Source organism: Anser anser (genome assembly GCF_964211835.1).
Source record: "Anser anser genome assembly, chromosome: 23".
NCBI classification, from domain to species: Eukaryota; Metazoa; Chordata; class Aves; order Anseriformes; family Anatidae; genus Anser; species Anser anser.
In genome coordinates, this window is record NC_139744.1 from 5,848,892 (window position 1) to 5,863,722 (window position 14,831).

Genomic DNA, 14,831 nt, shown 5'->3' on the forward strand with positions numbered 1-14,831 from the left:
TTTTGGGTGGCTGAAAAAAGCATTAGATCCTCCCTAGCCCCTTGCTGGTAAGCACAGCTGCAGAAAGAAAAATTACTTCATTTTCCTGGTTTGGCCTCTTCCTCATTTTCTCTGTGTTCCTTCTACTCTGGAGCCATTTGTCAGCTCTGCAGATGCTGGCATGCTTCCTGCTCCTGCTGTGCTGGACTTCTTATACCTTTGTAACCTTCATGTATCTTATTATGCAAACTTTTTGCTTCCCTTCTTGTGTTGTTTGTTTGTGTGTTTGTTTAAGCTTCTATTTATTTATTTTACGTCTAATCTCTTTAAGCCAATCTATTTTCTATTCTTAGACACAGGTAAAGCTTTTTGGAGGATATCTTCATGTTTCTAATAAACTCTTCTATCCTGCAGTTTGACCATGCTAATTTCCTCATTTGTTTTCCTAAGACTTTGGGTGGATAGACTTCCTAAGACTTTTGGATAGATACTTGCTCATAGTCTTCATGGTGCCCATGCTTCCTGCAAAGAAATCTCTGGCCGCTGCTGCTGAGTGGCTGCCACATGGGCATTTGACGTCTTTGTTGCAGTGAAAAATTGAATGTGAAGTCTGAGATGAGAATTGAGGGTTGTAGCTCTCTCCAGTCTGGATGGATCTGTGGGGCTGGTCACTGTCTGGGAGGTGTTCGATGAGCTACAGTGAGTGCTGGTAGTGGGACAGAACAAGCATTGCTATCATAATTGTCATATTCTGATTTCTTCATTTATTTGCTGAGGAGGGACATTGCAATGGAAAAAAATGTACAAAGGAAGACTTAAAAAAGGCCATGAAGAAATCTTAGGTGCAATGGTTCTCTGTATGCACAAATGCTCTTTTTGCTTAATGGTATTTTTGAGGTAGTTTCAATTTGTTAATAAAACTGTAGGTTCTACAATTTGATTTTGTACAAATATATGCTTTAATAACACATCCATGAAAAAATGTTATAAAGCAGTGTTACAACTGGATTTCAGGTCCACACATGTGCATATAAAGTGGAATAACTACAGTTTCCATTTCTGTTTCCAAGGCACATTACTTTTCTGTGAAACTTAAAAATCCAGTGGTGAGATTTTAATGTATGTGAAATTTGTTTTAGCTTTGTGCAACTGACAAAACCCTGGAGTTTGACAGAGACTTTCGAATCAAGCACTACGCTGGAGATGTGATGTAAGTTTCTTTCAGAAATAAAGATGCACCTTCTATTTTTGTCTTCTAGCCAGCTTTGAAGTGGTATGATATTCTGATTTAATGCTGCTTCTGGTATGGACCAGAATAGCTGTCATACAGAATTACAGAGTGCAGCAATTGCTTATCAATTAAATATTATGCTAGTTACTTGCTGTATAGAATATGATTTTCTTCTTGGAATTGAAACAAAAGGAGAATATGAGGTGGGGAGGTGAAGGGGAGAGAAATGTTTCGGGGGGGAAAAAAGCTAGCACTGTTTATACAAGAAAGCTATACAGAGCTAATAAAATCTTGTTTAGACATCTGTTTAGTATGATTATCTAACTCTCTGGCTTTAAATTCTAAAATCAGTTTGAGCTCACTCAAAATATGCAGGGTAGTGCTAAGTTAAAATAAGTATCAGTGCAAGGAGCCTTTCCCACTCAGGTTGAAAAGTTTTTTGTACCTGAACTCTACAGAAATGGCTGCAGTATCTGAGAGTAGTAAGAAGGAAAATTAAGTAGAAGTGAAAGATGCCCGTATGTTAGAAACCTCACTAGGAAAGCTGTTGTCTGGAGCATCACTGAAATGATGGAATGGCTAAGAATTTGTACAACTCCTTGTGCTAGCAGAACTTAAAGGGAGGTTAATGTGGAAATCATTTAGGATTTTAACAATTAAGGATTTTTTTTTAACCTTTTGACTTGGGATTAAATTTACTTTCATTTTATAAAGGTAGCCAGTGTGTACTGGATCTCATTCAGTGAAAACAGACTTTGTTCTGGAGTCTGTGCCAAGTGATTGCTGATATACGTTGCTGATTCCAAAACACTTTGCCAAGGAGGAAAAAAAATACAAGGCTATATATTAGTGGTTGAATCTTCTGCACTGCCAGTGCCCAGTGAACAAATTTCCTTTTAAAAAAAAAAACAACACTGAAATGTGGAAATGTTTGCAGGTAGTATTTGAGACTGAACTATGTTACATAGAGCAATAAGGTTTTGGGGATTTGTTGTCATGCTCCAGATCCCAGTGTTTGCAATTTAGGTGCTGGTTTCCTGGGGTAATCTGAAGCTCAGTGGTACAAGGAGGCAGCTGAGAGGGAGTTGCTGAATGGAGAGATTTTGGCCTCTTTGGATTAACTTTGAGGACAGAGTACTGTCTGTCTTGAGCCTTGGAGAAGAGATGAAATTCAGAAGTCTAACAGTAGCCTTTTGGGGGAGTATTTCCATGGTTATAGAGAGAGGAAAGTCCACAATTTCTATGTTGATTTCCAACAGAGTTCCCTTGTCACTGGTTATAGCCTGTTCCTGATTTGAGACAGTGTCCCGCTAGAGGATCTTCTTTGACACCAAGAAAAGGATTGACTAGATAGGTGGCAAAGCAAAACTTAGGTCTGTAGGATTTCATACAAACACATGCTTTGAATTCAAAGGCGGAAGTCATGAGCGTAACTCTTGAATTTGGGCAATCTGCAACTCGCCCTAGTCTTGTTATATGTCCCAGCCATCATGCTCTTCATCTACATGGTGCAAACAGCTGTCTAAAAACTAATTACGTGTTGTTGCCATGCTGGAGCTGGAAAGCCGGGCAGAAAGATCCAAGTCTCAGACAGCGCTCATGCAGCACATTAGTGATAGGTTGGAAAACAGAGCTGGATTTCTGATTAGCATCTGCTGTGTCTGTAGGAGTGCGAGGATACTGATTTCACAGTGATACCAGCAGCTCTGGGAAGAACTTTGCAATTAACTGTTTCCCTTTTTTTTAGTTACTCAGTCACTGGATTTATTGACAAAAACAAGGACACTTTATTTCAAGACTTCAAGCGCCTCATGTACAACAGGTAGGAATAAAAATATTAATGAGGTGAATTTAGAATCTGATCTGTCAGAATCCTACTCTGTAAGAGTGGATGCTAGAAGAAACTAGTATTTTCACTGATGCTATCTTTACAGTGTGTGCAGTGCATTTGTTAGCTGTTGCAATAAACACATTGCTCTGACATTTGATGTTTGTATATTTACCATGATCCGAAGGCTGTTAGTTTAGTTTTAGGATAAAGTTATTATTCTGTGTATCTTGTCTTGTGTTTTATTTTTTTTCCTTTGATTTAACCTTTAATTTAATGAAATTTGAAGTATTTGAACCCAACTCATTGTGCAATCAAGATAACTGCACAGAGATTACCTGTGCTGTTTTGTCATTAAGAAGGTTTTCGGACCAGTTGCAGATGTGCTAATACTGATCTGTCATTAACCATTGCTAAAGATACTGAGTAGAACTTGGTCAACAACGATATGTTGGCCCCAATTACAAGCTTCTGTTTTGAAAGAAAGACTTGGGGTGGTGGGAAAAAAGAGGAAAAAGATTTCAATCCTTTTCGTATGTGCTATGACATGACAAAATTAAACCATGTAGTCACTTGCTATAAATACTAATTAGGCAAGTAAAAGTTGCTTTTGACAAGCACATTTGAAATTTTCAAAACATATTTTTATATAAAGGTGCTCGGAAAGCTGTTCTCCTTGATGGCTGGCATTAAATGTTTTAATTCTTTTGTAATTGTGGCTTATCTCAACCTTCCAGAGACTTTGTTCAGAGGTGGAAGACAGCGTAAAGTAGCCTACAACTGCTTGGACAATTCTGTTTCCTTGGTTTAAAACCTAGTACGACTATTAACTTAGTTTACAGTCCTGTCGTGTTTACTCAGTGTACTCTTTTGAAGAGTCTTGCTGTTTGTGTTTTCAGGACTTCACATTAACTCAAAACCTGCAGAATATTTGCTGTACGGACGTTTTATTAAATTTAGTCTCTGTTTTCAGTTAAATCTCTGGTAAAGACTGTTCACAAAGACCACTTATGGCATATTAAAACATGTGATAGATTGGCCATTAGATTGCTGTAACTGCTTTCAGCTTTTGTCTATTCCAGATCTCTTGCCATCCATCCTGGCCATTTTATCTCACCTTCAACCCTTCAAGAAAATGTAGGCTAAAATATATCAATTAATTTATATATCAAGAATGGTGCAGAAATACAGCGTGATATCAAATATTCTGTTTTAGGGGAGGATGCTGTAGGATATGATCTTGCTCTTTTCTATCTTGATTAAATTCTTTATGTTTGTGTCAGTGAGGCAGACTCTGCTTTTGATAGATCACTTCTGCAGGATTTTTACTATCCCATTACTGCACATCTTTATCTTAAGAGGAGAATGAACTTGTCATTTTTCTGGAACATTCAGTTATAAGCTTGAACTGTATATTGTTCAAAAGCACAAGATGTTTTCTCCAAGAATGTTAAGTTGGTTTGACTTAAATGGCAAAGAGATCTGGACAAAAACGAGCAGTTGAATTTTAAATTTAATGGAACACTTATTGCCCTTCTGTTAGACTGTGCAATTAATGCAGCTGTCTTTTAGCTCTAATCCTGTGCTGAAGATGATGTGGCCTGAAGGTAAACTGAGCATCACTGAGGTAACCAAGCGACCTTTGACAGCTGCTACCCTTTTTAAGAACTCCATGATTGCACTAGTGGACAACCTGGCATCAAAGGTAAATACTTCAGTTTCAAAATTGACTCCATCTTCTGATTAGTAGGGTGTAGCTCGTCTAAGGAGAGACTGTCACCTTCCTATCATTGTAATCTGTCAGAGAGCCAAGCTGATCGGTGGCAGATGAGCTTTGATTATAGCAATGGGCAGCTGTGAAGATCTCTTGGGATAGTTAGCTGCCATCCCTGCATAAAGAAGGTGAATTTTTGTTCAGTGTGTGACCAGCGTACCCTTCACTTGTAGTAAAGCCAGTCTCTCTTGGGTAATAATTATTATATCAAATAAATAATAAAGCTCTTCTGGCAGAGTGTTCAGAGGATGTAGTTTCACGATGCAGAGATTTTCTCTTTCTGTCTTTCAATGCCAAGTGACTGCCTTGAAAACACAGACAGACCTGTGTGATTTCCTTCTTTCCTTTGCTGTGTGAGAGGCTGAGAAGTGAAACCTTTTACTTTCCACTAAAAAAAAATTAATTATTAGTAAAATATTGCTTTGGCCAGCACTTCTCTGTGTGGAGAAAGATAGGTAAGGACATGAACTCTGAAGGAGGCTGTTTGAATGCAGCGCAGCTGGGGGACAGAATGGCATGAGCAGATCCCTCATGCAGATCAATAAGAGGAGTTTGGGTGTTCCTGCTTCTGGGTCACCTTGCTGGACTCCTGGAGGTGGTGTGGAAGGGGTACGTGGTCCACACGAGAGGAGCAGTGAGCCCACAGTAATGGTATATGTTACCTGTTAGAATAACTAAGCAATAAAGGATGATGTTCTGACTATCTTCTTAGGAATTGTTGTAGCAAGAGAAATGTTAGTGGCCCAAGATCAGGAAGGGAAACATGTCCACAGATATGTTAAGGCTAGGAAAACCTTTATAGGAAGACAATCCTTGATAGAAGACCCAGGGAAGGGAAGAAAACTATTTCAGTTTTTTGTTGGCATGGCAGGCACATGAGTAACAAAGTCCTAATAGGTGCTATACTGGTCACAGCACTGTCATACAGTACTGGCTGGGCGCAGGAAGAGAGAGCTCTCTGTACTGGAAATATTACAAATAATAGTATGTTGGTTCATGTTTTCCAAAATTAGGAGATGAAAACATGTTTGCTCTATATTTTTAAATTCTATTTCTGGGTTGGATTTAATCTTCGGTAGTAAGGCTGCAGGAGGGTGTGCAAGTCCAACCAACAGTGATTTGAGAGGCGGTAGCTGACCTTCCCGACCAAGGAATAAAGCCCTGTAGCTTTCCCTAGTGAGCGTACGATGGAGGGCCACCAAGAAGATGCCTGTGTTAGCCCAGCCTAAGGCTAGGCAGTGCTGTAGGCAGGCACCATCAGCAGAAGGCGAGTGCTCCTACCCCACTGCTGGAGCTTTCCTGGATGGCAAATTGTACAGTGCTGGGCTGGAGAAGGTGGCTGTGACTCCGATGGAAGGGAGATGGGGCAGATTTCCTTCTCAGCCTGACTTGCCATTTACCTTAGAGCTGTAGCCAGCCATACCATGGGCTTGGATTTCTCTTTCCTCTTGGGGAGAATATTAAGAGTTAGAGACTTAGAGACAAATATTTTCTTTGCATTCTATACCTCTACTAACTTTTTATTGAGAAACATGTGTTTAAGATGATGTTTTTTGCTTATTTTCTCTTTAATAGCAATGGAGAAAATTGTCACAGTGTGTTGTATTTCCCAGAGGGTTTTGGATCCCATTAAGGGGAGGACTGTCATTAAACAGACAGTGTTTGTCAGGGCTTAACAAGGGCTCTTGCCAAGCAGCAAGAAGTCAAGGGCTGTCATAATTGTGTGGTGGTTTATGGCCAACCTTTAGCCTGATGGAGGGCTGGAACAAAGTGGGTGAAGTTTGCACTTTGGAGTTTGCTGTTTAAAAGTTTACATGGCTAATGCTCCCTGCAGAGCAGAGTTTGTAGGTACTTAAGTTTGCAAACTAAGTTATGTGTTTGGGCTTTAGCTGTTTTTAATGGAGAGCTTGGCTGTCATACATCTTGTGGGGGGGGTCGGAAGAAAATTTGGAGACTCATCCTGAGATCAAGCTTATGTTTCTTTAAAGGATGTAAATTCTGGTGTACTCTGAAAACCAGAGGCTGCTTAGATAAGGGTCTTGAAGACAATCATTGTGTACTTCCAACGGTAAAACAGAGTGCAAAGAGATGGTGCTGCTGTTTGGCTGTTATGGCCTGAGGATCTCTTCGAGGTGGCTTTCTGGGCAGTTAATACCATGTGCATGTTATTAGTGAGCTAAGAACTCTAGGCATTCAGACCATGTTCTGCTAGATGCTGGTTATGCAGTACAAATAAACGGGATACCCTGCCTCTGAGTCATTGACGGTTCGGGTACTTGTCTCAGCTCTCCTGCTGCTGCTGCTGGGGATGGTGGGCGGGTGAGCAGTTGTTGTTCCTGGGCTGGTGAAACCGCGATCTCTTTCAGGCAACGCCACTCACTGTGATTTCGGGTACCGCAGCTTCTTCCCTTGGGTCGTGTTACTCATTTTTCCCATACTTAGCTTGGGACCAGAGTTGCGCTTCTGGGGATCAACAATGACAACTTCGGCATCCCTGACTGCGGTTTGGGCCCTGCAGGATGGTTTTTGGGAAGCCTGTGGTAACAGCTGGTGAAAACAGCTCTCTGAAAAGTGTTGCGCAAGTAGCGTTAGCTGCTGTGGCCTACAGCTGACAGAGGAATAAGGTTCCATAGGGAGAGGTAATATCAGTTCATTCTTTTCTCAACTGTTTCTCAAAAACCAAGATGAAGACCGGCTTGTTTTTTGTTGCAGTCCGGTGATTCACTAACGCTACCAGAGCGCGCGCGGTGCGGAAGCGCAGTCAGTGCTGCTTTCCTCATCCCAGCCTCACAGTCCAACTGGGCTGTTCTTGCTTGGTTAATCTTTCTCCCTAAACTAATTCAAACCATGTTTATGAGGAGTGTTTCTACAGTCCTTGAACAGATTGGCAGTCCGTTGGTACTCATTTGGCTTTCCAGAAAAGCTGCAGTGTTTTCAGCAGTGTCAACAGTATCTTTGAACCTGTCATTTGGGGTAATAGCCTCCAAAAATGCTAATTTGGTGAGCAGGAATAATAACAATAATAACAGAAGCAAATCTTAAATTCTGTAAATGCAATCAATACCTACAGGGGAGTTGGTTATTTAACTTTACTTTTAAAATTCCGTTTTGTTGGTATTCTGCTTTAACACTGGGGTCCGGTGATGAAGCAGAGTTCTGCGATCCCAGAGAGGAAGGGGCAGAAGGTACGGTGATTAGTGTCACGTCCTTCCGAAAGTGGCCTTAAAACACTGCAAGAGCTGTTCACAAATATGAACTTAACTTTAGCTTATATCTACACATTTCCCTACAAGTATGCAGTCTCAAAAACTATGGTTTTGGAGGATGCTGAGTTGAAGTGGTGGTTATCACTGCTGGTATCTTAACAATACTGTAATCCTCCAGACATACACTGAGTCTTTTGGGCAGAAACCTGTGATAGGTAGAACAAAGAGCTTTTCTTATTTGTTTGTTTCTATATATATGTAATGCTCTAGCTTTATAGAGTTGCCGTGTTGCCATGTAACATTTCTCAAGCACATATTTTACTGCCCATACTGTTCTCTTGAGAATCTGGTCTTTCTGTGATGGATTGCTGGGGGTGGCTCTTCTTTTTCTTTTAAATACTGATACTGGAAGTCCTTTGGCTGACATGACTGTAAATGATGAGATTCTTTGGAACTCTCTCTGGGCATTTATCTTTTTATATTTTTTCTTTTCTTTTCTTTTTTTCCTTCTCTGTATCTCCTTTTGTCTGATTTTTTTCCTTCACCCATACCTCTCCTATCAGTTTGACAGGCTTCATCTCTAGTAAGTTATAATGTCATCACTGTGACTGATTGGACATAGAACTGACAAATTTGTACTGGATGTGTCCTATCCCTTCTTTCACCTAATGAGCTATAAACTATGGAATAGAAATCTCTCAAGGAGGAGTTTGGTTAGGGTGCAAAAACTATAAACTGAATTGTTTTCTTTTTAATACTTAAAAATCTAAAAATCGCTTCACTTAATTAAAAAAAAAAAAAAATCAATTGCAAATAGGCACCTAAACGGCATTCAGAACAGGAGCCTTTGTGCTTCTCTATTTCAGTTCTTCCATTTATAAAATGCAGCTTCAGGCTTGACAGCCTCATGGTGCAATAATGGGAGCTGCATAATTATCCCCCTGAAGAGCTGAAGCTGGTGGGATTGTAAGCATGGAATAATCTACTTTAGAATTTACCCTGGTAGCTGTCGTTGCTGAGAGGCTTTAATTACACTGTAATTGCACTGATAGATGATCTCCTGTCTGTACAGGAACTTCCTATTCCTGTTTTCCAAAAGGAAAGCAGCATCTTGACTTCTGCCTTTTGTATCAAATGCAGATAGAGTCACTCACTCCCCTTTGTACTGGGCTTGAAGTCATGAAGTGTAGACTTCTTGTACGGAGGTTTGTTGCATTTTCGAATGACAAAGACGTGAATGACAACCCAAGCAGACAAATCTGCAGTGGTGAAGGGGGTTTATGTAGCAATAACAAATAACTGTGAACTGGACGCTATAATGTCTGTAATGAACAACTGACACCACTTCCCTTGAGGCAGAGAAGAGAGATGCATTTTTCTTGACTTCACACTCTTAATTACCGTGTTCTCAAGATGCTGCAATTCAGTGGATTGAATGTGTAATAAATATCTGTGATATCAATCTCATCAGAAAATTTATATTCATCTTGACATCAATTGCAACACAACAGTATTGAGGGCAGATGTGGCATGGCCAAGCATCGTTCTGATGTTAGCGACCCTGTTACTAACACAAGGATAGGTCTCTCTGTGTGACAGTCTGGGTGACTAACGTGTGGATGGAGAAGTGGCCCAAGCTCCGTGTATTAGCGGGAGGAGATGGGGAGCATTGCAGCCCATTCATCTTCACAATTGCAGACTTCTTCATAGCTTCTAAGTTCAGCTGTAATTCAGGAAGTTCTCTGCATATCCTGCAGTTTTCCTAAGTAGCTTATTTCCAGTTCATTAGAGGACTCGTTCTAGCAGATAAATGACCTTGTCTTTGTTTCTTGCCATACAACTGAGACCTTACAATACAGGGATTACAAATCGCAGGCTTCAGGTCCAGCAAACTCCTACTCCTCACCAGTAATAGCTGCCATGACCACATCAAACCTTCTACTTCAACACTGATTTGAAGTTCAGATGGGGTTGCTTCTACCTTCATAGGTTGACACATGATGTCTGAGAGAGTGTGAAGAGTGCTGCTGACAGCCGTGTTCCCATGGCACAGCCGAGTTCTACAACTGAAGTAAAAATTGTCACCCACGCAGACTGCACGTTCTTAGAGCTGGTAGGAGACTGTCGAGTGAATAAAGACCCTGTAAACCTTGTTACCTTCAGTGCGGAGAGAATTTTCAGGAGAAAGCTTAAAAAGTTCATGCATAAATCTCTTAAAACTCTTTAAATTTTACCAGCACCTTTTGTTTCACTATCCTCTCCATAAGGAAAGGAGAGCAAATAGAATAGGAACAGGTTGTGTTGAATTACTGCAGCAGAAGAAAGTACTTAGTGTGGCGGTGAGCTCGGGAGAAGACCTCACACGGAACAGATCTGTCCCAAGGCTGTCTGGGGGCACAGAATGCTTTGGGTTGGAAGGGACCTTAAAGATCCTGTGTATGCTCTGTCCTCAATGCTGCTTCCTTTTTTGAGCCTGCTGCTCTCTGGAGCTTTGAAAAGAAGAGCAGGATGAAGAGAGCACTGCCCTCCCAGGGGCTTGGCCAGCTATTGGGCAGCAGGGCAGTTTTCTCCACTGCATGCAGGTTTGCCTCATCTCCCCAGTACGGAAGGGAGCCAAACCAGACTGTGAAAAAGCTATCCCTGAAGCACATCACATGGAGAGGTGAAGTCAGTAGAGGAGAAAGGAGATGTAATAATCCTGAGGGTCTTTTCCAACCTAAACGATCCCACGAGTCTACAACTGGCCCACAGCAGCAACTTCACGTCCTGCTGTTTACCTGCTCGCTCCCCGTGCCCGCTCCTGGGCTTCTGCATGAAGGACAGGCAGAGCAGGGATGCTGCCAACACACGTATGTGTGGTATGTGTGGCTGGCTTAGTTTGTGCTCCCTATCCTCAGTGCAGCTCCCCACCAGTATGTTCCTACCCCAAGGACAGTCCTACAGGAGAAAGGTGCAGCTTGGTGCTGTGTCACAAACTTAGGAAAGCAGGGAAATGTTCCAGTCCAACACCTTCCCCAAAAGATCACTGGCTTGTATCAGTTTTGAGGATACAAGGCTCTGCTTTTCCAAGGCCTCTATGTCTCAGCCTGTTCATTACTCATATTCAGCTTATTCGTATTCATTAGTGTGTGAAACCTCCATGCGCGTCAGTGCTGTGTACCTCCAATTTATGCCAGCACTAGCCAGCACTAGCACTATTCAGGGATGATCCTCTTTCTTTAACATTACTGAAGGGAAAATAGCAATTTGGGGCCATTCATGTTATCCTGAGTTTAGGAGAGTGACCTAAAATCATAGAAAACGGCTAAATCATAGACACATGATAGAAAATAGGACTAGAGGGAACCTTGGGAATGCGTGTAATTCACCTCCTGATTGAGGACACCTCTGCCTCACTCTTCTCCATGCAGATGCTTGTTCAGTCTGTTCCCCTCCAGTGATGGGGGTTCCCTTCCTTTCTGCAGGCATTCTGTTCCCATCCCTTGTTCTCCCGATGTCCAACTTGATTTTTTATATATTGTATTTAAAGCTGGTGATTTTTGTCATAAAAACAGAATATTTACTTCTTCTCTTATCTACCCTTTAGGTATATTATGTATGTAAGGTATGTTAAGTGCTGCCCATCAGGACGGTTATGTGGCTTTTCAGTCCCTGTAGACTAAAACTGTATTTTCTCTGGATCACGTTTTCTGGATTTCTGATCTTTCTTGTTCTCCTCTGAACTGACTCAGGTCTACTTGCATCTCATTTGAACTTCAGTGCCTGAAACTGAATGCAATGTTCAGATTAAGTAGAAATCTGATATATTTTTTGTCTTACAGTTTTGCCCTTTCTGTACCACTTTGTTAGAAAAGCGTGAACTTGACTCATGTTCTACATAAACATGGAACTTTGCATTTGTCCTCATTAAATTCATCCCTTTTTTTTCCCACACCATTTGTTAAAATTGTGAGTTCTGTCCATGCACACTGAATCTTTATATTACCTACAGGTTTAGTAAACACACTGTACTTCTTCGCTCAGATCTCTATTGAAACCAGCAGGTAGTACTGGAACAGAACAGACTCTTGTGGAGAGCCCTTGGGGAAAGGGCCTGTGGTTTCTCAGAGCACAGTTTTATAGGTGGTTGTACAGCCAGATGTTTCATCAAGTCCAGGGGCAAACTGCTGAAACCCTTAATTATCAGTTGTGATTATGAAAGTTGAATTTTCTAATGTTAAGGTTTCAGAGAGGCTGCTTATCTCCCTTTATCATAATGTTAGTGTTGCTATAAACAGATTTTTTGAAAAACTCCAGTTGAGGTGCATCTTCAACACATCCTCCGAAGCACGTCTCCAGACACACTGTGACCTTCTGAGCTGAAAGAGCTGACTGGGATCCTCATCTGACTTCTCTCCTCAGCTAATGATGAGATTGCTGCGCAGGAGGCTCTGCCAGCCTGCAGAATATGCCAGTCCTTTTGCAAGGGCTACTGTAAAAATAGTATATATTGAGGTTGTAAGAATACAATTTTACCTTGAAAAACAAGGGTGGGCACTTTGAGCTTTTATGATGCTTATTAACTGCCTTTTCTCTCCCTGTAAAGTTAGAAGTGGGATAGCAATGAAGAGGAAGAAATGAATCAACTTCAAACCCCACTGTGGTTAAAGCAGATTAGTTTTAAAGAATTACTGTCACCCTTTACAGGCGTTGCTGGTGCTAGTTATAGACTGTATTGGCCTAACTGAAAGTTGCCTTTAACCTCATAAAATATGAAAGTAAACATAAAAAAAACCCACCTTGTGGGATTGCATATGGAGCATATCTGGTGAGGGCAGGCTGACCGGCAGTGGAAGCCGTGCAGCCTTGTGGGACCCTCACCTGAGCTGGCTTGGGTCAGCCCAGCCAGCACAAGGCAGGAGTGGATGGAGCAGTGCCCCCGTGTCCTGTTTGCTGTTGTCTGCCCTGTGCAGCTCCAGGGTGGTGCAGAGAGAAGAATGTGCGTGCTGCTGGCTCGCGTTGGTGCTGTGATGTGCTTGTGATGCTGAACCAGCCTGAAGGGAACCAGTTTTTGCCCTGCACAGAGCAGTGTTCAGTGACTGCCATCATTCAAGCATGTTGCTACAAGCTTTGTAGGAGTTGCATGAAGCATAGTTTAAAAATTGTAGAGTAATCCATGCTGCTTTTATATGTTGGTATTGGAAAAGCCTTATCTGACTATCAGGACAATGAATGATACCGTTTGCTGTATTGTTTGTGAAGACGGGTTTTGTTATCATCAAAGTCTGTAGAGAAGAAGGATGTGAAACTGGTTCTGACATATAGCAAAGGACAATAGAGCTCGAATGAGTAACACAGTCCTGTAACAGATCTTGTTGCAGTGTGCTAAGGGGAGGAACATGTTGTGTGCCACTTGTCATTTCTGTTCTAACCTCGTAATTCCTGTTAAACAACCAAACCTCATTCAGATGAGTACGGTGGACTGACGTTTTAAGGTTTTCATGTAGAAGCTGTTTTATTTTTATAGACTCTTTCTTTCTGAATGAAACTCGGTTTGATTTGTCCCATTAGGAACCCTATTATGTCCGTTGCATTAAGCCCAACGATAAGAAGTCACCACAGCTTTTTGACGAGGAACGTTGCAGGCATCAGGTTGAATACCTTGGCCTTCTGGAAAACGTGAGAGTGCGCCGAGCAGGATTTGCCTACCGCCAAACATACGAGAAGTTTCTGCACAGGTAAGGAGGGTGCTGGCAAGCGACTCGCTTCAGCTCATTGCAAGACAGCTCGGGTGCTGGACCTATTTGGCTGTCTCCCCATGAGTGGACAGTAAGTCTCAAGTCCTCTGGGCTTGTGATCCTCACTTTTGAGCACATGGGGTGGTAGTGTGTGTTTGTTTTAATATCTGACATTGGATACAATAAAACACAGGTCTAACAAGGACACTGGATGCTGTCTCATTTTGTGGCAGCAGATGTGTTTAGAGGTGTGTACTTGGCACTCAGGCTCAGCTTCCTCGTGCTAAAATTCATTTGCTGTATTAGTCTCTTCAGAAGGAATGTGTAATGAGGTTCTTCCCCAGAGCATAACCCTAAACCCAGAACTAATTAACTTCTGTTTTCTCTCTGAATATTGTCTAATTGTTGCAGTGAAAGAGACAGACGTTGTGTTTCTTGGGAAGTGCTTAATGGTGCACAGTGACATTATGCATGTGCAGGAGGAAACCTGTGGACTTAAAAACTGGAAGTCTGAAAAACAGATAATAACATGACCACATTAAAACATGTTTTGATACTCCTTGGCCTCTTTATTCCTAACAGACTTGTGACAAATGAAATGTTTTAGATTGTAATTTGTCTTATAGCTTCATTAAATTAATACGGGTACTAAGGATCCATCCTCTTAAGATATTGAATTGATTTTTACTTTTGTTGAATTAAGTGAGGAAAAGTCCCTGAGAGAAGGAAAAAAGAAAAAAAAAAAAAAAAACTAGACAGGTGGGATGTTGCATGTTGGAAACAAAGTGCTCTTGAAAGATCTTTTGCTATTCACAGTGGAGATTTGCCTGGGCGTTTCACGATACCTGACGTAGAACGAAAGGGCATGGCTTATCAAACACAGCCTGCAGTCTTGTTTATCAGTTCTCTTAAACATTATGCAGTGGTTAGTGCTTGCTTCTGCCCTCACGTGTAGAATTTATTACAATTTACTCTTTAGATTTGTGTAATGACTATTAATATAAACAGCTGCTTCGCTTTTAAAGAACGTTTGATGAGCTCCTGTAAGCTTAAAACCAGAAGTGCTGTTTACAGCCAGTAAACCAAATTAGCACAT

At 41.4% G+C, this 14,831-nt stretch overlaps 1 protein-coding gene across 6 annotated transcripts in view; it reads left to right on the forward strand.

Moving 5' to 3' along the window:
* MYO1D (myosin ID) overlaps positions 1-14,831 on the forward strand; it is a 158,099-nt gene that overhangs the window by 48,918 nt on the left and 94,350 nt on the right. For all 6 annotated transcript variants that reach the window (XM_083808955.1, XM_083808956.1, XM_083808958.1 and 3 more), the window contains exons 12-15: positions 1,119-1,189; positions 2,958-3,032; positions 4,611-4,743; positions 13,569-13,735. In XM_083808955.1, the coding sequence (XP_083665081.1) occupies positions 1,119-1,189; positions 2,958-3,032; positions 4,611-4,743; positions 13,569-13,735 (446 nt within the window). The remainder of the gene's footprint in view (positions 1-1,118; positions 1,190-2,957; positions 3,033-4,610; positions 4,744-13,568; positions 13,736-14,831) is intronic.